This window comes from Physella acuta, unplaced genomic scaffold, assembly GCF_028476545.2.
Source record: "Physella acuta isolate Inbredline_101_S28 unplaced genomic scaffold, ASM2847654v3 ptg000642l, whole genome shotgun sequence".
Classification (NCBI taxonomy): Eukaryota; Metazoa; Mollusca; class Gastropoda; family Physidae; genus Physella; species Physella acuta.
Genome location: NW_026732161.1, coordinates 911,159 through 938,293, shown reverse-complemented (window position 1 = coordinate 938,293; position 27,135 = coordinate 911,159). Strand labels below are relative to the sequence as shown.

General features: G+C 37.0%; 1 protein-coding gene across 2 annotated transcripts in view; it reads left to right on the top strand.

Annotated features, from left to right (window-relative positions):
* The window catches only part of LOC131948372 (putative G-protein coupled receptor 139), a 159,310-nt gene that overhangs the window by 83,134 nt on the left and 49,041 nt on the right, over window positions 1-27,135 (top strand). For both annotated transcript variants that reach the window (XM_059309978.1, XM_059309977.1), the window contains exon 2: window positions 10,211-11,526. In XM_059309978.1, coding sequence (XP_059165961.1) covers window positions 11,235-11,526 — 292 coding nt within the window. In that variant the 5' untranslated portion in view covers window positions 10,211-11,234. The remainder of the gene's footprint in view (window positions 1-10,210; window positions 11,527-27,135) is intronic.

The window sequence follows — 27,135 nt, the reverse complement described above, 5'->3', positions numbered from 1 at the left end:
GTCCCTCTTTGAAGTCGTCTTATAATAATAGTATTGATTAGTGGACGCTTCATACAAGGGGATTAATTAGGTTAACTTGAAAAAAGGGGAGATAACTCATGGGAAATTTATTTCGTCGCCCTAGCATGTAGGGTGAAGAGCGTCCGTGTATTGTTAGGATTCGCTGAACCCCGCAGGGGACGTTAATCAATACTCAGTGGTGTAGTAAATCAGTTCATGGGATAGTCAACAAACGTTTTTTGGGTAGTCAAGCAAGGGAGTTAATCAAGCAACTTGGGTGAGTTTCCTCCCTTACTTAGATAAAAAAAAAATTGTAAAAAGAGATATTAAATTTGTTTTCGAAACAGCTGTAAGCTAACGGGTTCAGGAGCATTCAGCTAAATTTTCTGTTGTAAAAGCTAAGAAGTGTATTATTGTGGCTCATAGTTTTGATCTCTTTGTCCCATTCGGGCTGAAAAAGTTGAAGTAGCTTTCATCTGTTTCAATGATCTCACCATTTGATGATAGGCATTATGCATAGCCGCCTATGAGTTGAGTGGATTTCGGGACGTCCTTCAAACCCTTGTGTGGGATCCAAACTCAAGACTTTCCGGTAGGCATTCGTGAGCTCTACCATCCGACCACGGTGTCTTCGCGATATATATATATATATATATATATATATATATATATATATATATATATATATATATATATATATATATATATATATATATATATATATCATAAACAATGAATAGAAAAGAGGTATTTATCTAAATATTATGTTGAGAAAAAAAGACATTACTCTGACGCTGGTGGCTATAAATATTTTTTGATCAAACAGACCAACGATCGGGAATAATAGCTGAGTACTGTTTGAGTAGGGATTAAGCTCAAAGGACAGTAGACAGAGCGGATTAGCGAGAGGGCTAAACAAACGCTATGATAGGGTATGATCAAAGGTCAGTGTCAGACAGGTATAGGCTTAAGCCGGCTGGCGGGGTCAGTGACCGCTCTGAGCTTGTTCAGTGTGAGGTCGTGGTCGAGGTCTAGTGTCCGCGGTTGGTGAGTGCATGTTCGCCGGTTCAAATTCTTGTGGCAGATTAGAGGTTGTGGACACCTTAATCTTGCGTGAATCTTAGTAGATGTTAGATGACAGTCTGGGGTTTAATGTATATCAGTGGGTGTTATGGGCTTGTTATCAATTATTGTGTGGGCTTCGTATCATGTCTTGTGTGGGCTTGGTATCATGTCTTGTGTGGGCTTGTTATCATGTATTGTTTGGGCTTACTATCGTGTATTGTCTGGGCTTGGTATCATGTATTGTGTGGGCTTGGTATCTAGTATTTTGTGGGCTTGGTGTCAATTATTGTGTGGGCTTACTATCATGTATTGAGTGGGCTTGGTATCGTGTATTGTGTGGGCTTGTTATCATGAATTATGTGGGCTTGTTATCATGTATTGTGTAGGCTTGGTATCATGCATTGTGTGGGCTTGTTATCAAGTATTGTGTAGGCTTGTTATCATGTATTTTGTGGGCTTGGTATGATTTATTGTGTGGACTTGTTATCATGTCTTGTGTTGGGCTTGCTATCAAGTATTGTGTAGGCTTGGTATCATGTATTGTGTGGGCTTGCAAATTAGTATTTCGTGGACTTTTTCTCTAGAATTGTATGGGCTTTCTATCAAGTATCGTGGGGGATTGTTATCAAGTATTGTTTGGGTTGGTATTGTGTGTGCTTGCTATCTACTATTCGTGTGCTTGCTATATACTATTCGTGGGCTTGCTATCTACTATTCGTGTGCTTGCTATCTACTATTCGTGGGCTTGCTATCTACTATTCGTGTGCTTGCTATCTACTATTCGTGGGCTTGCTATCTACTATTCGTGGACTTGCTATCTACTATTCGTGGGCTTGCTATCTACTATTCGTGGGCTTGCTATCTACTATTCGTGGGCTTGCTATCTACTATTCGTGGGCTTGCTATCTACTATTCGTGGGCTTGCTATCTACTATTCGTGGGCTTGCTATCTACTATTCGTGTGATTGCTATATACTATTCGTGTGCTTGCTATCTACTATTCGTGTGCTTACTATCTACTATTCGTGGGCTTGCTATCTACTATTCGTGGGCTTGCTATCTACTATTCGTGTGCCTGCTATCTACTATTCGTGGGCTTGCTATCTACTATTCGTGGGCTTGCTATCTACTATTCGTGTGCTTACTATCTACTATTCGTGGGCTTGCTATCTACTATTCGTGGGCTTGCTATCTACTATTCGTGTGCTTGCTATCTACTATTCGTGGGCTTGCTATCTACTATTCGTGGGCTTGCTATCTACTATTCGTGTGCTTGCTATCTACTATTCGTGTGTTTGCTATCTACTATTCGTGGGCTTGCTATCTACTATTCGTGTGCTTGCTATCTACTATTCGTGGGCTTGCTATCTACTATTCGTGTGCTTGCTATCTACTATTCGTGGGCTTGCTATCTACTATTCGTGTGCTTGCTATCTACTATTCGTGGGCTTGCTATCTACTATTCGTGTGCTTGCTATCTACTATTCGTGGGCTTGCTATTAACAGGTAGTATGGATCTGACTTGAGTTAGTTGTTATGGACTTTATATCAGCCGGCTACATGGGCTTTATAACAGACATCCGGGCTTTATATCAGCCAGCTCCTTAACTTTGTTATAACCCGGTTGTATGGTCTAGACCAGGAGTCTCCAAACTACGGCCCGCGGGCCGGATGCGGCCCGCGAGTTCCTTTCATCCGGCCCGCGGAGATCTTTTTGTCCACTGAAAAAAACGTTTGTTGAAGTTGGCTGAGGAACTTGCTCAGAAAGTCACGAAAATGCCTAGAAGAAACTGGCCCCCGAACTGAAATTTGATTGTTAATGTGGCCCTCGGACTGAAAAGTTTGGAGACCCCTGGTCTAGACATAAACTGTTTATGTGGGCTTTAAATCGACCGTTGATCGACTGAAATCAGCCATGCAGTGATTCACTTGACCTTAGCTGGTTCAATGGACTTGACACTAGGTTCACGCTTCTAAGGCAGCATCAGAGTGAAGCATTTTTTTATAAAACAACAGGGCAGTATCGAATCAATCAAGCAGAGTGGTTAAGTATCGAACCTACCAAACAACTCAAACTTACCGTTTTTAAAACTGTATGGCGGTATCGAATCAATCAAGCAGAGTGTTTAAGTATCGAACCTACCAAACAATAGAAACGTACCGCTTTTAAACCTGTATGGTGGTATCGAATCTACCGAAGTTCAAACGGAACCACGCGTATCACGCCTGAATAAGTTCACCACTCTCAAAGCACGTGTGTGATCACTCATGCATGCAACTCGATACACTGCATCAAAATCGATACGCCCTAACCTTGAAAAGGTTGACTTGTTCACAAGTAACAAAGATACCTTCTCCGATAGATGACACTCCGTTGATACTAATCTTTAATTAACATGTCGCACCCGTCATGAATACTCTTGGTAGAAAAACGTTAAAGACAAACATAGACACACCTAATTATAGACAAACATAGCCATACTCAATTATAATAGGCTCAGGTGTAGCAAACTAATCCTGTGGCCGTGGGCGAACTTTCAATTTACGCCTTTCCCCATTTACAAATAGTTATTCACGTTGGTGTAAAGACCCCCCCCACCCACCCCCCCTCACCCCCCACCCCCACTTCAAAACAAATTATTTTTGTTGTTGAAAGTTTGAGGTTCCTTTTGTACCAGTCAATAACACTTAACAGTTTTCATTGTATTTTCATTGTATAAAAAACATGAACTCTACTTCATCTGCCACATGAGCAGCTAGGTCTAACAAGAAACTTTACTTACCAAATCGCAGAATCAATACCCACGGAAAATTTCAAGTACTCCTATAGACTGGGGGTCATCCGTAAATGACGTCACGCAGTTTTTGACGATTTTTACCTTCCCCCTCTCCCTCCGTCACACATCGTCACAAAAAGCCAGACCCCCCCCCCTAAAATGACGGCACAATTCAGCCTACAACTCCCCCCCCCCCCTAAATTGCATTTGTATTTTTTCTTAAAATACGATATTTCCTCCAAAATCTTGTCTGAACTCTGTATTTTAATCAATTTCTATTACAATTAATTAAAATAGTTTTCCAAAACGCGAAATAACGGCTCAAGTTCGTTTTCTAACATTGCTTTTTTTGTAATGCAAAAGTATGATGTCTCACCATCTGACACCCCCCCCCCCTTCCCCCTCATCACACACCGTCACAAAATTACGGACCTCCCCTCCCCCTTACGAATGTGACGTCATTTTTGGACGACCCCCCGGCAACAGACAGCGACTTGCTGCAGCAAATAAAAGCTTCAAGGAAAACCCAACACCATCTCGATTCATCCCAAACCCCCGCGGACTTGAGTTAAACCACTGTCACACGATTCTAAATACATCCAGCTAAATGGTCGGGTTTTGTGATCAGCGGAGATACCCGATCATTATTGTGGGAAAACCCAGAGTAAACAGAAACAGATGCTGCAATTTACCGCCTGTTATAGCGTATTCAGTAATTTGGTTTGATGCAATAAGTATGTCTTTGTTTTTTGTTTTCACAATTATAGGTAGCTTCGTTCTATTCCTGTGTTCATTACGCGTCGTTGATATAATATGTAGTGACAACGCCAAATTTCCCTCTCCATATATATATATATATATATATATATATATATATATATATATATATATATATATTATATATATATATATATATATGTATATATATATATATATATATATATATATATATATATATATATATATATATATATATATATATATATATATATATATTTATATATATATATATATATATATATATATATATATATATATATATATATATATATATATTTAAAGTCTTTACCAGTAGTTACAAAGTAAGAAAGTTACTGTATATCAAGTTAATTTTAAATCAAGAGCATATATTTAGGAGTATAATAAAATTTTATTTGAAATTTAAACATTTTCTTCTTCTTCTTCGTTCTTAATTATTAGTGTTTAAGGGGATCGAGATTTATCTGCCAGTGGGTTTGAACTCGAGACTTTGTTCGAATTTATCAACCATGAGCTTGTTGCCGACTCGACCCCGCCTCCAACGCACGTGTAAACTGGTTATGTGCCATTTAGGCCATTGACTCCGATTTCAGCCTGCTTTTCTTTTTTGGTTTTGCTTCCATAGCCTTTGTCCAACCAAGAACAAGCTACAAGGCAGCAGTTGTTTTAATTTTAGAGTTGTCTCTCCTAGAAGAGTGGCTGTTCCCAGCTAACGAGCCTCATCTGCCCGAGGGTTCGAACTCGAAACTTTTCGGTTTAGCAACCATTAGCTTTACCGACTCGACCCCGCCGCCCCCTATCTAAATACATAAAATTCTATTAATAACTATTGGTTACATACTCCTTCAATCAATATAGATATTAAAGCTGGCTACAATTTTATTTTTTATTTTAATAATTTAAAAAGCTGGTGATGATACGTGTTTATTAACTGTATCAAGAGGATCGGCGTTGTCAAGTCGGTTAAGCACATGGTTTCTGAAACGAAAACCCCAAGTTCGAAACCCTGACATATGAGGCTAGATATTTGGGGACAGCCACCAAATTTAGAGAGCGAAAACTCAAAAATAAAAATAAAAACTGCGGCTCTTGGTTCGACAAAGGCTATGGAAGCAAATGCAAAAAGAAAAGCAGGCTGAAATAAAAAGAAAAGCAGGTCGAAATATGTGTAAACAGTCTATATAGCGAATAATAAGTTAATAAGTAATACTTAATTGTGTTGGAGAAAATCTCTATAAAAATGTATTATTTTAAAATACAAAATTTTATGTTGTTAAATGTAACGATACCTTTAGTGTGCGACCATTAATCTGGAATAGTAACGTTACTCTTTTAGTATTATTTTTTTTACCAAGCTACAAAACTCAGCTTTTCCAGGTAAAAACAAACTGCGCTACAAATAGACTCACACGGTCTGGGCATTAGTTACAAATAGACCCGAGAGTCTGAGCTATATAAGAAGACCCCAGGGGTTCGCAGGAAGATATTAGGGGGTCATAAAACTGGGTTCACGTTGTTTCAGGGGACCAGGTCTGGCCGTTATAATGTTGGTCGTTTCTTTCATCTCAGTTTTCTTGTTGTTGTTTTTTTTTTTTTTTTGCCGGAGTATTTTGATACAGGGCAATATGGGTGAACCTAATTCCCAAAATAACTTGCCTGGTTAGTTAGAAACTAGTTTACTGCCGCTCCCTGTAGCATAATTTTACATTTACTATACAAAGGCCGATATATATATATATATATTATATATATATATATATATATATATATATATATATATATATATATATATATATATATATATATATATATATATATATATATATATTAGAGATTGAAGTTAGAATGATCTAGTCGACCAACAATAAGACCTCCCGGCGCCCTACCCACCCGTACCCTGCAGATCCACGCATCACTAATGAAGTACTGAAGACATATTCCACCTGTCGAAGCTTATCGTAACGTTACCCCCAAATATCCTAATCTTGGATACTGCTAGACCTAGTGTTCATCTACCTGTTATTATTTCAGCATCGCTTTTATTTACCTGATCAACGACAAAGGGATCATCCGAAATTCGTATTGAACAGCCGATAACATCGTCAAGCAATCTAACGGCTGTCTTGTGAATCAAACACTCCCTTCTCAAACCAACTTCAAAGGTCGGCGTGGTAGGGTCGGTTAAGCTCATGGATTCGAGTTCGGAAAAGTTCCGAGTTCGAACCCTGGACAGATGAGTCTCGATAGTTGAGGACAGCAAACCATCTAGGAGAGACAACTCCAAAATCAAACAACTGCTGCCTTGTAGTATGTTCTTGGTTGGACAAAGGTTATAAACGCAAATCCAAAAAAAAAAAAAAAAAAAAAAAAAACAGGCTGAAATCGGTGTCAACAGCCTATATGGTATATAACGAGTTGACACTTAATACTTATTCATGTTGGAGGTCATCTCAAAAACTTTAAAAGAACGAAGAAGGAAAAAAAGAAGATTCAGATCGCGTGACAATTACTAACCATAGACATCTAAGTAGACATGTCAACCTCTAAGTAGACATGTCTAGCTCGCTCACCGAGGGAAAGGTTTCAATTTTTTAAACAACGAAGTTAAGCGAAATCCAATTCAGCGAACCTATTAGAAGTCAATCACTGAGCATCGTATTTCATTTTATACTTCTTCTTCTTCATTCTTAATTTTTAGTGTTGGGAGGGATCGAGCCTTATCTGCCAGAGGGTTTGAACTCGAGACTTTTTTTCGAATTTTATCAACCATGTGCTTTGCCGACTCGACCATGCTTCCGTCACAATTAAGGATTACGTGTCAACTGGTTATTCGCCATTGAGGCCATTAACTCCAATTTCAGACTGTTTTTCTTTTTGGATTTGCTTCCATAGCCTTTGTCCAACCAAGAACAAACTACAAGGCAGCAGTTGTTTGATTTTGGAGTTGTCTCTCCTAGAAGAGTGGCTGTCCCCACCTAACGAGTAGACGGGAATAAAATTTATTTTTTCGTTATATAGATTTTTTCTTATAGTTAGTAAATCATAAATTCACTTTGTTCACGACTGTCATTTTTTTTCACTTTAGCACCTGGCCATACCGTTGTGTTTATGAGCTAGGTGTTAATTTTTTATAAGACTTATACACCCAGGCTATAAATATGGGTAAATTCGTTAAGAGAAGACAGCGCTAACTCCTGATTTTTTTAAAAATTTCAATTGCTTAATGTGAATTATGTTGCGGTGAAGATGTTAATGTTGATTATACTAAATCGCTGAAGATTTAAACCTGGGTGGAACACATTCTATGTAACACATCACCTTCTTCTGCTACTACTCCTTTGGCTGCTTAATTCGATATTATTTTGAAGTTTGCATCTCTTTTTATGCAATCTTGCGGTTATAAATTAACATAATTTACCCTAGCCATGTTTAGAGATGTAAATTACAAACCGGAAGTTACCAAAGCGTCGTATTTTCCACCGAACTACATTATCCATAAACCACTTACCATAAATAATCAACATAAATAATTTCTGCTCGAAATTACACAACTTTTTCCTTTTTTTTCCCGTCAAAAAAAGTCCATGTTGTTGAATCTTTGGCACAAAAGCAAATAAGAATTCGGCCAAATTTTTACCAAGAGAAAGTACTAAAAAATTATTATCGACATGATAGCAACCTATAAAACCGAATACTTTTGCAGTTTTCTTGTTTGCTTGAAGTTGTTTGAGATTTTGAGTCAGTTTTCAACCATATGATTATATCACAGATTAAAGAGTGTTTGATTGAAACGTTATAGTAAGCTTATATCGGCATATTCGGGACAGAGTTATAACCAAAGTATTTTAATTACATGTAAATTAGATGCCATTCTACTTATCTCACACCTAGGCCAAAAAGAGATTCCTGGCACTGGTTCTATGTTCATGAACAATTATTCCATCTTAGTGCTTGACCCGCTGAATCCCGCTTTGTCGGGCTAATACAAAAATAGTCCTGTCTTTTTGTATCTTAACAAGCTGATTGGAGTGTGTGTGTGTGGGGGGGGGGATTCCTTCTACTCAGGTGGTCTTGTTAAGTTAGTTCTAATAGGTCGTCCCTAGCTTGCTGACCCAATGGCAAAAACATAACCTTAACTTTGTATTGGCATGCGATGGTATTATCGGTGATTCTGTACAAAATTGAGGTATGGTGTGGACAGTTTATGTAGACAGTTTATGTAGACAGTTTATGTAGACTAGACAGTTTATGTAGACAGTTTATGTAGACAGTTTATGTAGACAGTTTATGTAGACTAGACAGTTTATGTAGACAGTTTATGTAGACAGTTTATGTAGACAGTTTATGTAGACAGTTTATGTAGACAGTTTATGTAGACAGTTTATGTAGACAGTTTATGTAGACAGTTTATGTAGACAGTTTATGTAGACAGTTTATGTAGACAGTAGAGTAGACAGTTTATGTAGACAGTTTATGTAGACAGTTTATGTAGACAGTTTATGTAGACAGTTTATGTGGATAGTATAATAATGTAAACTGCATATGTAGGCATTATTTTTTTGGAGCAGTACACTCGTATAATATACATTCGAATAGCATATGCGGAGAGTATTTGCGACATTAGTTCAGAGAGTATGTATAATTCTTTAAGTGCAATCAGGATTGAGTTAATGAAACACCCCGAGACGATGGATTTAATTGGACTAGCATTACCATTATTAAAATCTAAAGGAATTATTCAATTAATTGTATAAATATTTAATAAGACGTATCTAGTTGTAAAACCCATTTTAAAGTTTGTTTTGAGAACATAATATATATATATAAATATATATATATATATATATATATATATATATATATATATATATATATATATATATATATAATGTTCTCAAAACAAACTTTAATTTCGTAATTTGTTTTTAGATAAACAGAGAGTGGTACGTAGCACCACTAAACTACGTAAGTTTTAAAACTAAATTTAAATTTCTGAAAAGTATTACAATGAGCTACACTTTTCTGTTGTCTTTTTTTTTAAATTTGAATCCTTATTATTTCAACAGCATTCTAACGATGTTTTGAATGTGTATGTCCCTAAGTTGGTGCGCATCGAGGCAATAATTAAGGCAATAGCTCAGAGCTATGTCGGATGTAGGCCTACAGGGGATTTTTCTATCGCGGATAACTTTTGAAAGGGAGAATTGTTAAAACCTTTGTGAACTAGATACTTGGGGTATCGAAATCCCAAAAAATACTTCTAATATGAAAACCTCACAAAACACGGCCATTACCAGTTCAAGCATTAGCTTATTAGACAGGTAAAGAATAAAAAAAATTCTCAGACTCATGTGGGATTTAGAATGGCCTCGAACTCTCTACTATAAACCTATTTTACTTAATTTACATCAACGACGAAGATGGGTGTATTTAACGGAAAAATCGCTTTTTATAGAGTAAAACAAATCACTAAAACCATAACAATACAAAAATATACGAGTCTGAATCATTTCAATTTCGAATTATTTTTTTTCATATTTTTACAATACTATACAGCTTTAGTGTAAAAATTAATTACATGTTTTTTTCTTTTTTTTTTCCTGAAACAGGTACCGGAGTTGAGCAAGCACCGGATGCGTGATGTCTACTTTCGCTATCTGTTCCCGCATGCTGGCCAAGTGCTCACCAACAAGGTCGCTGACCTACAAGACAAAACGGGTCCCTAGACCCATTTAACTGCCGTTTTACAAGTGCTTACAAAAAAGGTCGCTGACCTACAAGACAAAACGGGTCCCTAGACCCATTTAACTGCCGTTTTACAAGTGCTTACAAAGAAGGTCACTGACCTACACGACAAAACGGGTCCTAAGACCCATCTAACGGCTGTGTTTAAATTGGTCTTTCTAACGGCTGTGTTACAAGTGCTTACAAAGAAGGTCACTGACCTACACGACAAAACGGGTCCCCAGACCCACTTGGTGCTGTAGACGCCTAGACCCACTTACTGCAGTAGACCCCTAGACCCACTTACTGCAGTAGAACCCTAGACCCACTTACTGCAGTAGACCCCTAGACCCACCAAGCGCTGTGTTCTCGACATTTCTATTTCACGTACCACAACTGTGCTACTTGTGACAGACCAGACCTCTGATACATTACTTTTATCCTGTTCAATGTAAGATAAACAAAAAAAAAAGTTTTTTTTTCGCACGCTTGCGTTGAATTTGTCTGTTTTAGAACATTTGTAAATTTAATATTTCAACTTTTTTTAAGGACTAGTACGGATACACGAGTGAAGGTTAATTCAGTGCAAATTTCCTATAAGGCAATTTTTTCCCCGATTATTTGATAATAATTATGTTATTCCTTGAATGGAAAACACCTAATTAAATAGGTGATTTTTTTTAATTCACTTTTCTGGATTTTGTATGAATTTGGTCTTAATTTTGGTTATTAAATTTATGTTAAACTTATATTTCATAATGTCTATTGGACAGGATATAAATAAGTGTGTGTGAAGTAGACAATAAGGATTTCATTATTTCGTGGAGTTTATTTTCTACCACAATGCGCACTGGGATTTCGTAACTAGGATATTTTTTCTACCATCACCGGAAGGCGTTCACCGTCACCATGGAGATGAACTTGGAAACAAACTTCGCTGCGGTGTTGATGCAGTCGGAGCAGACGTCCACCCCGGTGACCACCAACCTGTCGCAACTTCCGGGTCACGTGGGGGGCTATGGCGGGAGATGTGACTCGAACGGGACGGACGAGTACGAAAATTTTTACCGGACGGCGCAGTTCGTGACGGGTCTGATCATCTACCCGATCCTGTGCATCACGGGCGTGCTAGGAAACTCGCTCTCCCTGATCGTGCTCAGTCATAAGGACATGGCCACCTCGACCAACATTTACCTGCTAGGTAAGGGTCATTTTAGCGTCACCATAGTAATTTAAAGTAGCTAAAACATCACATTACACACGTAGCGTCACTAAGGTGCTTTGAGTAGCTAAAACATCACATCACATACGTAGCGTCACCATGGTGTTTTAAGTAGCTATCACATCACATACTTCGCGTCAAGGTGCTTTAAGTAGCTAGAACATCACATCACATACGTAGCGTCACCATGGTGTTTTAAGTAGCTATCACATCACATACTTCGCGTCAAGGTGCTTTAAGTAGCTAAAACACCACATCACACACGTAGCGTCACTAAGGTGCTTTAAGTAGCCAAAATATCACATCACACACGTAGCGTCACTAAGGTGCTTTAAGTAGCCAAAATATCACATCACACACGTAGCGTCACTAAGGTGCTTTAAGTAGCTAAAACACCACATCACACATGTAGAGTCACAAGGCAGGGGCGGTAGGGGTGCTGAGAAATGCACCGTGGGTACAATCCAAGGGGGTGACAGCAAAATTTAAAAAAAGCTTACTTTTAATGAGAGTCTGATTTTACCAATACGTATATATATATATATATATATATATATATATATATATATATATATATATATATATATATATATATATATATATATATATTTATTTATTTATTTATATATATATATATATATATATATTTATTTATTTATTTATATATATATATATATATATATATATTTATTTATTTATTTATATATATATATATATATACGTATTATATATATATATTGTAGATATATATATATAGGCCTATATGATCGGCTGTGTATTAGTTTGGACCAATGACACAGTATATAGATAATTGTATGTTATAAAGTCTAAGAATGTATACCGAATAATGCTCGGTAAAAAAAAAAAACAATAAATAGAATAGCAGCGTTCTGACAGCTGAATGCGGAATACATAATTTATTACAAAAAAAGAATAGATTCACATATAATGAAATCAAAAGCGTGTACATTTGTTTTATACTTCAAAGCGCGTTGTATTCGCGGTATTTCAATCAACAGGAATAATTTAGCAATTTATTATTATTTCTTTTGATTTTAGATTCAACAACTTTTGTAAAACGTCTTTACGCTTGACCTTTCCTCTTCTGCTCTAAAATAAATCACCAGTACACTTTAGTTCATTCCCTCCTTGTTTCTAATACCACTGGGTGCGAACGAAATCCCTGCGGAAATTCCCGGTCTCAGACAGTAGTGCCCGAAACCGAAATCGGAGTTTCCCGAACACGTAGCAGTCAAACATGGAGGATATTAGATTTCATCGTTGAATCAGTAGGTTTGGGCAACTAGTGTTTAGTTCTCGGCTATAGAAGAATTCCATAATACCACGAGACGTAGAACCCCTAGTTGAATAACGACTGTCAGTCAATAAAGATTCCAGTCGAGTCAATCTAAGGCTTGTTCTGTGACCATTGAGGTCTAGTCAGTAAATCTTTTGAGTGGCGTAAGAAAGATTTTCTTATGATAAATATATATATATATATATATATATATATATATATATATATATATATATATATATATATATATATATATATATATATATATATACATATATAACACTATATTATATATATATAACACTATATTATATATATATATATAACACTATATTATATATATACATATAACACTATATTATATATATATATATATATATATATATATGTGTGTGTATATGTGTGTGTGTGTGTTCGACCCCCGGATAGATGAGGGAAAGGAGCCCCTTAGACTATAGATTACCAACTCTGATTTCCTTACGGAAGCTTCGGCTACATTAATGATTCCTAGTTGCCCATGTAACGTCATGTCTCTTTGGGTCCATCAGCTGTGTGGGGAGAGGGGGTCTGAAACACCTATCTCAAGAACATAGAATACATAAATGGGGAACTTGAAAGTATTAAATAAGTCCCGTTCAAACATTCGCCATCTAAGTATCTCAGCGAAGCTTTTGGGATTATACGATTATATGAGCATTAAATTCAAGCTAGGTAAAATAAAATTTCTTCAGCTAAACTTAACCTTTAAGTCAATCAGTCAATCTTTCAATCAATCAATCAATCATTCCTTTATCCCGGGGTGGGATACGTTGGGTCACCAAAGTTGTTTTTTTTTCAAAATTCTTTGCTTTATTTCTTTGTCTTCTGTTGCTTCAAGTAATTCTGCAATGGACAGCCCAAACCGTTCTTTGATTCCTTCCATCCACTTTCCTCTCTACCCCCCTCGCCTTCTCCCTCCTGCCTCCCTGCCCTGAATGACTGACTTAAACATTATCCATGCGGAAAAAAAGCAATCCAATACACCCAACCTAACTCATTTATCTTTAACTTAGACGTTATTGTATTGATTTTATTTTAAAGAATCAAATGTACCAAAATCATGACTCAAATTACGTTATGAATCGGACATTCATGATTCATAAAATTCTTGTCTAGGTGCAGTTTTTTTAGAATGAAACTTATCCAGATTTCTCGTCTGAGAGGTTTTTCATTATTTAACCCGTTGAACTTGTATGGATTCTTTTGCTTTTTTTTCAAAACTCAACAATAATACTAGGCAAAATATTTTAGAATTCAAAGTTTAAAATTTTAGAAACAGCAACCTATTCCACGTTTAGCTTTGAACATACTAGTTGGAAAATAGCCCAAAAATACACACAAAAAACAGGGAAAAAAATATTCTAAACGCAAACTTGAGTCAAAGGAACCTCTTGGGCGTTTCAATTAGCCTTTAACGGGGAGCCCCAAAAACAGGACGGGCATTCTTGGGAGCGAGACAAGTACAAAAACAAACACGCCGACAACGTAAAAGCATTTAGAATGCACTTTCTCAATCAGGCGTTAATTTGCTGCACACAAAGAAACCGGTTTACGGTTGTCACGTGACCAGGGGACGGCCTAAGGCAAGGCCGGAATCAAGTTTCAGACATCTGTGGACTAGAATCGTCCTGTGAAGAAAAAAAAAATATTTTAATAAAAAATATTATGTGTGAAATTTTCTTCAAGATTAAAATAAAAATGTGAATTTCAGTTCGTTATTTTAAAAAGTAACACAGCGCCCGTTAATGAAAACTGTATAATGATAATTTAAAAACAGAAACTTTATTTTATAATGTTACTAGGCATACTGCCTAGCTTCGCTTAGGTTTTTAAAAGGCATTTGAGAATTTGAATACTTAATTATTTAGCGATGGATTGGGTGTGGAGTGCTTTAATAAGTTTAATAAGTTTAATTTAAACAGTAATGCTAACTTTAGAAAAAATGTTTTTGTTAGTCATTTACACGCAGATTCAAAATTTTTGGAAAGTACGCAATGTATAGCTAAAATGGAATTAGAACTACACAGGTTTCATGAACAGTATATCTCATAGTTTATATTACATTGCCTTTGAAATTAATTAATTAATTTAATTAACATACTTAAATAAATTAACAACTTAATTTTGTACTAAAACAAATGCTATACTTCGTCATTTTCTGTTTCTGTTTAAAATAGTATACAATTATTTGAAAAATAATAATTTTAAAAACGTTACCTCCCTTGAAAACTGAATGTATGACGTATGTCATTGTTTACTTATATTGTTTGCTTATATAAGAAATTACGTTATATGAACTTATTTAACGACTATAATGGCTGTTTCCGACGGGAATAAAGTTTTTTTGTTACCCTCCATGGTCGGTCTACGACGTCACATAATATTAATGGGATCGTTCGTCAATTTATTTATATATATATATATATATCTCATATAAGGAGAATTTCACTCAAGATCATCTTTTAGCCCTCGTCGAGGGCTTTGAGTCTGACCAACAGTTTTTCCATACGGCCTAGTCATCTATAGTAGTGTATGCAAAAACTTAGCATGATGTACAGACATTAAGTAACCTAAAAATTGTGTTAAAATTTCCCTGTTTTTCCCATAAAATACAAAGATTATATAGGGAAATACAACTGGTCAGTTTTGACCGCTTTACGAAGTTTTCCCAGAATTGCCGAGTTTTTTATGAAACCCCTAGGTGTTCTTCTACCACCTCACAAAATATCAAGGGGGGTCGTCGGAGGAAATTTTTTTTCGTAATAGAGCTCATATAAAGAGAATTTTACTCGCGGTCACTTTTTAGCCCTCGTCGAGGGCTTTGAGTGTAACCGACAGTTTTCCCTAAAGGTCAAGCCATTGACCTAGGAGCATGCAAAAAATTAGCCAGATATACTGAGCTTAAGTACCCTAAAGTCTGCGTTGAAATGACCCTGTTTTTCCCATAAAATACAAAGATTATATAGGGAAATACAACTGGTCAGTTTTGACCGCTTTACGAAGTTTTCCCAGATATGCCGAGTTTTTTGTGACACTCCTAGGTGTTCTTCTACCACCTCACAAAATATCAAGGGGGGTCGTCGGAGGAAAAATTTTTTCGTAATAAAGCTCATATAAAGAGAATTTCACTCGCGGTCACTTTTTAGCCCTCTTCGAGGGCTTTGAGTGTAACCGACAGTTTTCCCTAAAGGTCAAGCCATTGACCTAGGAGCATGCAAAAAATTAGCCAGATATACTGAGCTTAAGTACCCTAAAGTCTGCGTTGAAATGACCCTCTGTTTTTCCCATAAAATACAAAGATTATATAGGGAAATACAACTGGTCAGTTTTGACCGCTTTACGAAGTTTTCCCAGATATGCCGACTTTTTTTTGACACTCCTAGGTGTTCTTCTACCACCTCACAAAATATCAAGGGGGGTCGTCGGAGGAAAAAATTTTTCGTAATAGAGCTCATATAAAGAGAATTTCACTCGCGGTCACTTTTTAGCCCTCTTCGAGGGCTTTGAGTGTAACCGACAGTTTTCCCTAAAGGTCAAGCCATTGACCTAGGAGCATGCAAAAAATTAGCCAGATATACTGAGCTTAAGTACCCTAAAGTCTGCGTTGAAATGACCCTCTGTTTTTCCCATAAAATACAAAGATTATATAGGGAAATACAACTGGTCAGTTTTGACCGCTTTACGAAGTTTTCCCAGATATGCCGAGTTTTTTGTGACACTCCTAGGTGTTCTTCTACCACCTCACAAAATATCAAGGGGGGTCGTCGGAGGAAAAATTTTTTCGTAATAGAGCTCATATAAAGAGAATTTCACTCGCGGTCACTTTTTAGCCCTCGTCGAGGGCTTTGAGTGTAACCGACAGTTTTCCCTAAAGGTCAAGCCATTGACCTAGGAGCATGCAAAAAATTAGCCAGATATACTGAGCTTAAGTACCCTAAAGTCTGCGTTGAAATGACCCTCTGTTTTTCCCATAAAATACAAAGATTATATAGGGAAATACAACTGGTCAGTTTTGACCGCTTTACGAAGTTTTCCCAGATATGCCGAGTTTTTTGTGACACTCCTAGGTGTTCTTCTACCACCTCACAAAATATCAAGGGGGGTCGTCGGAGGAAAATTTTTTTCGTAATAGAGCTCATATAAAGAGAATTTCACTCGCGGTCACTTTTTAGCCCTCGTCGAGGGCTTTGAGTGTAACCGACAGTTTTCCCTAAAGGTCAAGCCATTGACCTAGGAGCATGCAAAAAATTAGCCAGATATACTGAGCTTAAGTACCCTAAAGTCTGCGTTGAAATGACCCTCTGTTTTTCCCATAAAATACAAAGATTATATAGGGAAATACAACTGGTCAGTTTTGACCGCTTTACGAAGTTTTCCCAGATATGCCGAGTTTTTTGTGACACTCCTAGGTGTTCTTCTACCACCTCACAAAATATCAAGGGGGGTCGTCGGAGGAAAATTTTTTTCGTAATAGAGCTCATATAAAGAGAATTTCACTCGCGGTCACTTTTTAGCCCTCGTCGAGGGCTTTGAGTGTAACCGACAGTTTTCCCTAAAGGTCAAGCCATTGACCTAGGAGCATGCAAAAAATTAGCCAGATATACTGAGCTTAAGTACCCTAAAGTCTGCGTTGAAATGACCCTCTGTTTTTCCCATAAAATACAAAGATTATATAGGGAAATACAACTGGTCAGTTTTGACCCCTTTACGAAGTTTTCCCAGATATGCCGAGTTTTTTGTGACACCCTAAGGCGTTCTCCTACCACCTCACAAAATATCAAGGGGGGTCGTCGGAGGAAATTTTTTTTCGTAATAGAGCTCATATAAAGAGAATTTCACTCGCGGTCACTTTTTAGCCCTCGTCGAGGGCTTTGAGTGAGACCGACAGGTCTGCCCTACGGTCAAGCCATTTTCCTATAAACATGCCAAAAATTAGCCAGATGTAAAGAGGGTAAGTGCCCTAAAATCCGTTTTGAAATGACCCTCCGTTTTTCCCATAAAATACAAAGATTATATAGGGAAATACGACTGGTCAGTTTTGACCCATTTCCCGATTTTTCCCGGACATGGCGAGTTTTTTGTGACACCCCAAGGCGTTCTCCTACCACCTCACAAAATATCAAGGGGGGTCGTCGGAGGAAATTTTTTTTCGTAATAGAGCTCATATAAAGAGAATTTCACTCGCGGTCACTTTTTAGCCCTCGTCGAGGGCTTTGAGTAAGACCGACAGGTCTGCCCTACGGTCAAGCCATTTACCTATAAACATGCCAAGAATTAGCCAGATGTAAACAGGGTAAGTGCCCTAAAATCCGTTTTGAAATGACCCTCTGTTTTTCCCATAAAATACAAAGATTATATAGGGAAATACGACTGGTCAGTTTTGACCCATTTCCCGATTTTTCCCGGACATGGCGAGTTTTTTGTGACCCCCCAAGGTGTTCTCCTACCACCTCACAAAATTTCAAGGGGGGTCGTCGGAGGAAATTTTTTTTCGTAATATAGCCCATATAAGGCGCCGGTCAGTCGAGGTCAGTTTTGACCCCTTCTCCGTAGACTTTTCGGCCAACCGTCACCGGCCTTCGTGTTCTATTGCCCGAAGGCACCATCGTGCCAAATTTGACGCGCCTGCGGCGCCGGGAAGTGCCCTATCGGGCACTTGACCACTTTGCTTTATATATATAGACTAGGCATACTGCCTAGCTTCGCTTAGGTTTTTAAAAAACATTTGAGAATTTGAATACTTAATTATTTAGCGATGGATTGGGTGTGGAGTGCTTTAATAAGTTGAATTTAAACAGTAATGCTAACTTTAGAAAAGACATGTTTTTGTTCGTCATTTATATTATGTTCGTACAGAATTTTTGGAAAGTACGCAATGTATAACTAAAATGGAATTAGAACTACACAGGTTTCATGAACAGTATATCTCATAGTTTATATTACATTGCCTTTTGAAATTAATTAATTAATTTAATTAACATACTTAACTAAATTAACAACTTAATTTTGTACTAAAACAAATGCTATACTTCGTCATTTTCTGTTTCTGTTTAAAATAGTATACAATTATTTGAAAAATAATAATTTTAAAAACGTTACCTCCCTTGAAAACTGAACGTATGACGTATGTCATTGTTTACTTATATTGTTTGCTTATATAAGAAATTACGTTATATGAACATATTTAACGACTATAATGGCTGTTTATGACGGGAATAAAGTTTTTTTGTTACCCTCCATGGTCGGTCTACGACGTCACATAATATTAAGGGGATCGTTCGTCAATTTATTTATATATATATATATATATATCTCGTATAAGGAGAATTTCACTCAAGATCATCTTTTAGCCCTCGTCGAGGGCTTTGAGTCTGACCAACAGTTTTTCCATACGGCCTAGTCATCTTTAGTAGTGTATGCAAAAACGTAGCATGATGTACAGACATTAAGTAACCTAAAAATTGTGTTAAAATTTCCCTGTTTTTCCCATAAAATACATAGATTATATAGGGAAATACAACTGGTCAGTTTTGACCGCTTTACGAAGTTTTCCCAGATATGCCGAGTTTTTTGTGACACCCCTAGGTGTTCTTCTACCACCTCACAAAATATCAAGGGGGGTCGTCGGAGGAATTTTTTTTTCGTAATAGAGCTCATATAAAGAGAATTTCACTGGCGGTCACATTTTAGCCCTCGTCGAGGGCTTTGAGTGAAACCGACAGTTTTCCCTAAAGGTCAAGCCATTGACCTAGGAGCATGCAAAAAATTAGTCAGATATACTGAGCTTAAGTACCCTAAAGTCTGCGTTGAAATGACCCTCTGTTTTTCCCATAAAATACAAAGATTATATAGGGAAATACAACTGGTCAGTTTTGACCGCTGTACGAAGTTTTCCCAGATATGCCGAGTTTTTTGTGACACCCCAAGGTGTTCTCCTACCACCTCAGAAAATTTCAAGGGGGGTCGTCGGAGGAATTTTTTTTTCGTAATAGAGCTCATATAAAGAGAATTTCACTCGCGGTCACTTTTTAGCCCTCGTCGAGGGCTTTGAGTGAAACCGACAGTTTTCCCTAAAGGACAACCCATTGACCTAGGAGCATGCAAAAAATTAGCCAGATATACTGAGCTTAAGTACCCTAAAGTCTGCGTTGAAATGACCCTCTGTTTTTCCCATAAAATACAAAGATTATATAGGGAAATACAACTGGTCAGTTTTGACCGCTTTACGAAGTTTTCCCAGATATGCCGAGTTTTTTGTGACACCCCTAGGTGTTCTTCTACCACCTCACAAAATATCAAGGGGGGTCGTCGGAGGAATTTTTTTTTCGTAATAGAGCTCATATTAACTCCCACCCAACGATTGATTGGTTTATGTCCCATTATTGTCATGTGACTTTGAGGTCATACAAATGGTGATAAACATGTTTTTTTTCAAGCACAATAGCATTTTATATCAAAATAAATGATGAATTAATCATAATCTGCAAAAAATATTATTAATTTTAAACTTATTATATATTTTCGAGTACGAAAATTAATGCTATCGCGTGATCGGCGAGACGCCGCCATCTTGCCGACTTTGCATCCATCCTCGGTCAGACCTCATGGAAAATGGAATTAGATTCTAATTATCTGCGTGAAAATGATTTAGATTCAAGTAACGAAGAAGTGTAAGACCTTACTGATGTCCTAGACACTGGAGATAATGAAAATACAGTTTTGAACACTATTTTGAACTCTTTCTCTACACATCGTAAGTAACTCAGTTTTTATAGTTTTTTTCCTACTAATTTTTTGGCGATTTTTATAAATTTTTCTTTTTAATGATATTAATTAGATATAAATGTGTAGTTAAAAGAACACTTCAATCATTTTACTATGTAACTAGCCTAGTTTCAGTTCATAGTATATGACAATTATTAAATAATAGTAGTATTGGTAGCAGTACTGTCTACCGTCTAGAATGTAAACACAAATCAGCTGATCATACATGACTGTAATAAAAACTCAGTTTTCTTTTGTTACAAACAGTACTAACTTGTACTAACTTATTATAAATCACCTAACATTTATGATGAAATTATTATATGTGAAAATATTAAATAGAATCCATATTTTAAATATTTACCATTTTTTCTTTTCAACAGAACTGAGAATTTATAAAGGAAAAAAGGAGTGAATGGGTATCCCTTATCAACTGGAACTGTTACCTCCTGAGAAAGAACCAGGAATTCAGCTGGCTGAGATGAGGACAGGAGACAGTACAATGAAGTATATGTTTACTCAAACCTATTGTGTTTGTAAACTCTACAGTGGATATTGTGACATACATTATGTCAATTTACCAATGGATATGTAAAGCGACGCAGATCACCTATCTGTCTCGGGATGGTTTAATTTGACACCTGATTAAATCTTACAGGTTTTATGGACTTACAATATGTGCTGGGGATTATCAACACTCATTTTGACAGATTCTGAAGCAAGAATTTACTCTATGCTCTACAATGGACTGCGGCTCAAGTTTCATATCACGCTATTGCTTCAAAGCTGTCATGCTTTTTGAAAGATGTACTATCAAGATACTGAACATACAAAGGGCATATTATACAAATAATGCATCCTACTTACATCAAAATTAAGTGCAGCAAATTGTTGTAGCTTTATACAATATTTCCATAGATAAGACAATGGTGAATGGTTAGGAAGAATATTTTTCTTGACAATACATTATGATTGTGGATAAGCCAACAGTAGGGTATGCAATTATGAGCTTTGGCTGATCATTGAGAAGTTACACATAAGGTTTTGTTTTTTATATTTTATTATTCTGGTCAGTGGGCCAGATGGGTTAGCTTATGTGGTGGATAGAAGTGATCAGTTAATTTAACTGTTATGTCCTTCGGTAAACAATTAAGTACTAGTAGTGTACTAGAACTAAATTTTTTCACCTTTGAGATATAACTAAAGTTAATTTCTGTATTTTACTTCAAGATTATTGAGAAAAGAATCCAGATATCATAGGAAAAAAAATTCCAACATGGTATTGCCAATTACACTCTTTAAAAGTTAGTTGGAAAGTTAGGTAATATTTCACTTAACCATACTGTTTCTTTGGCTTGTAAGCCACCATTATTTTCCAACCATTCTATGAACCATACTATATCAGATTAGAATGAGGTTTTTAAATTGTTATTGTATGATAAAACAATATTAAAAGAATGTAAGTTAAGTGTAGATAAGTGTATATGATACACTTTATGTTTACAAAAAGAAGGAAATTGTTTGTTTAGTTATCATGTGTGTTCGCATTATTTATTAATTAAAGATCATTAAAAGCATCTGTTTTAATGTAATAAGAAGCACTGTAGATATTACAATTTGATTATTTCATTACATTGACTTATGTGTGTGTTTGATTACATGTTAACCTATGTTTGCCACTTTTAGAGTAAAAATGTTTGCGGAGAGGTCCAAATCATGTTAAGATCATCATAAGATCAATTAATTAGTGAAAAATCCATTTCTTGGCACAGTGCATTCAAAATTGTCACATTTATACATAAATGGATGTAAGTCAATAAAATATACATATTAACTCAATAGCTCTTATCAATTATTTTTTTGCTTCTTAGGAACTGTTGATTTTAAAGTTTTTAATTATTTTTAAAAAATAAAACCACCAGATTTTAGGCTACAAAACTAAAACCAATTGTTAACACCTAAAAACTCTTCAGTAATATTAAAGACAAATCAAATACCTACACAATGATATATAACACATGTGTGTACTGATGTTCAATCAATACTTATGGTCAAAAGTTACAAGCATACTGCCGAACACTGAAAATATCACTAAAACCCTCAGTCTGTTAAGAGTTAAGAGAATTTCACTCGCGGTCACATTTTAGCCCTCGTCGAGGGCTTTGAGTGAAACCGACAGTTTTCCCTAAAGGTCAACCCATTGACCTAGGAGCATGCAAAAAATTAGCCAGATATACTGAGCTTAAGTACCCTAAAGTCTGCGTTGAAATGACCCTCTGTTTTTCCCATAAAATACAAAGATTATATAGGGAAATACAACTGGTCAGTTTTGACCGCTTTACGAAGTTTTCCCAGATATGCCGAGTTTTTTGTGACACCCCAAGGTGTTCTCCTACCACCTCAGAAAATTTCAAGGGGGGTCGTCGGAGGAATTTTTTTTTCGTAATAGAGCTCATATAAAGAGAATTTCACTCGCGGTCACTTTTTAGCCCTCGTCGAGTGCTTTGAGTGTAACCGACAGTTTTCCCTAAAGGTCAAGCCATTTACCTATAAGCATGCCAAAACTGAGCCACATGTAAAGAGAGTAAGTGCCATAAAATCCGTTTTGAAATGACCCTCTGTTTTCCCCATAAAATACAAAGATTATATAGGGAAATACGACTGGTCAGTTTTGACCCATTTCCCGCTTTTTCCCGGACATGGCGAGTTTTTTGTGACACCCCAAGGCGTTCTCCTACCACCTCACAAAATATCAAGGGGGGTCGTCGGAGGAAATTGTTTTTCGTAATAGAGCTCATATAAAGAGAATTTCACTCGCGGTCACTTTTTAGCCCTCGTCGAAGGCTTTGAGTAAGACCGACAGGTCTGCCCTACGGTCAAGCCATTTACCTATAAACATGCCAAAAATTAGCCAGATGTAAACAGGGTAAGTGCCCTAAAATCCGTTTTGAAATGACCCTCTGTTTTTCCCATAAAATACAAAGATTATATAGGGAAATACGACTGGTCAGTTTTGACCCATTTCCCGATTTTTCCCGGACATGGCGAGTTTTTTGTGACACCCCAAGGTGTTCTCCTACCACCTCACAAAATTTCAAGGGGGGTCGTCGGAGGAAATTTTTTTTCGTAATATAGCCCATATAAGGCGCCGGTCAGTCGAGGTCAGTTTTGACCCCTTCTCCGTAGACTTTTCGGCCAACCGTCACCGGCCTTCGTGTTCTATCGCCCGAAGGCACCATCGTGCCAAATTTGACGCGCCTGCGGCGCCGGGAAGTGCCCTATCGGGCACTTGACCACTTTGCTTTATATATATAGACTAGGCATACTGCCTAGCTTCGCTTAGGTTTTTAAAAAACATTTGAGAATTTGAATACTTAATTATTTAGCGATGGATTGGGTGGAGGGTGCTTTAATTTAAACAGTAAAGCTAACTTTAGAAAAAAATGTTTTGTTTGTCATTTAAATCCAGTTCCTAGAGAAATAGTGGAAAGTACGCAATGTATAACTAAAATGGAATTAGAACTACACAGGTTTCATGAACAGTATATCTAATGGTTTATATTACATTGCCTTTTGAAATTTATTTGATTATCTAATTAGGATACGTAACTGAATTAACAACTTAATTTTGTACTACAACAAATGCTATACTTCGTCATTTTCTGTTTCTGTTTAAAATAGTATACAATTATTTGAAAAATAATAATTTAAAAAACGTTACCTCCCTTGAAAACTGAACGTATGACGTATGTCTTTGCTATGCTTATATAAGAAATTACGGTATATGAACATATTTAACGACTATAATGGCTGTTTATGACGGGAATAAAGTTTTTTTGTTACCCTCCATGGTCGGTCTACGACGTCACATAATATTAAGGGCATCGTTCGTCAATTTATTTATATATATATCTCATATATGGTGAACTTCACTCACGATCATCTTTTAGCCCTCGTCGAGGGCTTTGAGTCTGACCAACAGTTTTTCCATACGGTATAGTCATCTATAGTAGTGTATGCAAAAACTTAGCATGATGTACAGACGTTAAGTAACCTAAAAATTGTGTTAAATTTTCCCGGTTTTTGCCATAAAATACAAAGATTATATAGGGAAATACAACTGGTCAGTTTTGACCGCTTTACGAAGTTTTCCCAAATATGCCGAGTTTTTTGTGACACCCCTAGGTGTTCTTCTACCACCTCACAAAATATCAAGGGGGGTCGTCGGAGGAAATTTTTTTTCGTAATAGAGCTCATATAAAGAGAATTTCACTCGCGGTCACTTTTTAGCCCTCGTCGAGGGCTTTGAGTGTAACCGACAGTTTTCCCTAAAGGTCAAGCCATTGTCCTAGGAGCATGCAAAAAATTAGCCAGATATACTGAGCTTAAGTACCCTAAAGTCTGCGTTGAAATGACCCTCTGTTTTTCCCATAAAATACAAAGATTATATAGGGAAATTCAACTGGTCAGTTTTGACCGCTTTACGAAGTTTTCCCAGATATGCCGAGTTTTTTGTGACACCCCTAGGTGTTCTTCTACCACCTCACAAAATATCAAGGGGGGTCGTCGGAGGAAATTTTTTTTCGTAATAGAGCTCATATAAAGAGAATTTCACTCGCGGTCACTTTTTAGCCCTCGTCGAGGGCTTTGAGTGTAACCGACAGTTTTCCCTAAAGGTCAAGCCATTGTCTTAGGAGCATGCAAAAAATTAGCCAGATATACTGAGCTTAAGTACCCTAAAGTCTGCGTTGAAATGACCCTCTGTTTTTCCCATAAAATACAAAGATTATATAGGGAAATTCAACTGGTCAGTTTTGACCGCTTTACGAAGTTTTCCCAGATATGCCGAGTTTTTTGTGACACCCCTAGGTGTTCTTCGACCACCTCACAAAATATCAAGGGGGGTCGTCGGAGGAAATTTTTTTTCGTAATAGAGCTCATATAAAGAGAATTTCACTCGCGGTCACTTTTTAGCCCTCGTCGAGGGCTTTGAGTGTAACCGACAGTTTTCCCTAAAGGTCAAGCCATTGTCCTAGAAGCATGCAAAAAATTAGCCAGATATACTGAGCTTAAGTACCCTAAAGTCTGCGTTGAAATGACCCTCTGTTTTTCCCATAAAATACAAAGATTATATAGGGAAATTCAACTGGTCAGTTTTGACCGCTTTACGAAGTTTTCCCAGATATGCCGAGTTTTTTGTGACACCCCTAGGTGTTCTTCTACCACCTCACAAAATATCAAGGGGGGTCGTCGGAGGAATTTTTTTTTCGTAATAGAGCTCATATAAAGAGAATTTCACTCGCGGTCACTTTTTAGCCCTCGTCGAGGGCTTTGAGTGTAACCGACAGTTTTCCCTAAAGGTCAAGCCATTGTCTTAGGAGCATGCAAAAAATTAGCCAGATATACTGAGCTTAAGTACCCTAAAGTCTGCGTTGAAATGACCCTCTGTTTTTCCCATAAAATACAAAGATTATATAGGGAAATTCAACTGGTCAGTTTTGACCGCTTTACGAAGTTTTCCCAGATATGCCGAGTTTTTTGTGACACCCCTAGGTGTTCTTCGACCACCTCACAAAATATCAAGGGGGGTCGTCGGAGGAAATTTTTTTTCGTAATAGAGCTCATATAAAGAGAATTTCACTCGCGGTCACTTTTTAGCCCTCGTCGAGGGCTTTGAGTGTAACCGACAGTTTTCCCTAAAGGTCAAGCCATTGTCCTAGAAGCATGCAAAAAATTAGCCAGATATACTGAGCTTAAGTACCCTAAAGTCTGCGTTGAAATGACCCTCTGTTTTTCCCATAAAATACAAAGATTATATAGGGAAATACAACTGGTCAGTTTTGACCGCTTTACGAAGTTTTCCCAAATATGCCGAGTTTTTTGTGACACCCCTAGGTGTTCTTCTACCACCTCACAAAATATCAAGGGGGGTCGTCGGAGGAATTTTTTTTTCGTAATAGAGCTCATATAAAGAGAATTTCACTCGCGGTCACTTTTTAGCCCTCGTCGAGGGCTTTGAGTGTAACCGACAGTTTTCCCTAAAGGTCAAGCCATTGTCCTAGGAGCATGCAAAAAATTAGCCAGATATACTGAGCTTAAGTACCCTAAAGTCTGCGTTGAAATGACCCTCTGTTTTTCCCATAAAATACAAAGATTATATAGGGAAATACAACTGGTCAGTTTTGACCGCTTTACGAAGTTTTCCCAGATATGCCGAGTTTTTTGTGACACCCCTAGGTGTTCTTCTACCACCTCACAAAATATCAATGGGGGTCGTCGGAGGAAATTTTTTTTCGTAATAGAGCTCATATAAAGAGAATTTCACTCGCGGTCACTTTTTAGCCCTCGTCGAGGGCTTTGAGTGTAACCGACAGTTTTCCCTAAAGGTCAAGCCATTGTCCTAGGAACATGCAAAAAATTAGCCAGATATACTGAGATTAAGTACCCTAAAGTCTGCGTTGAAATGACCCTCTGTTTTTCCCATAAAA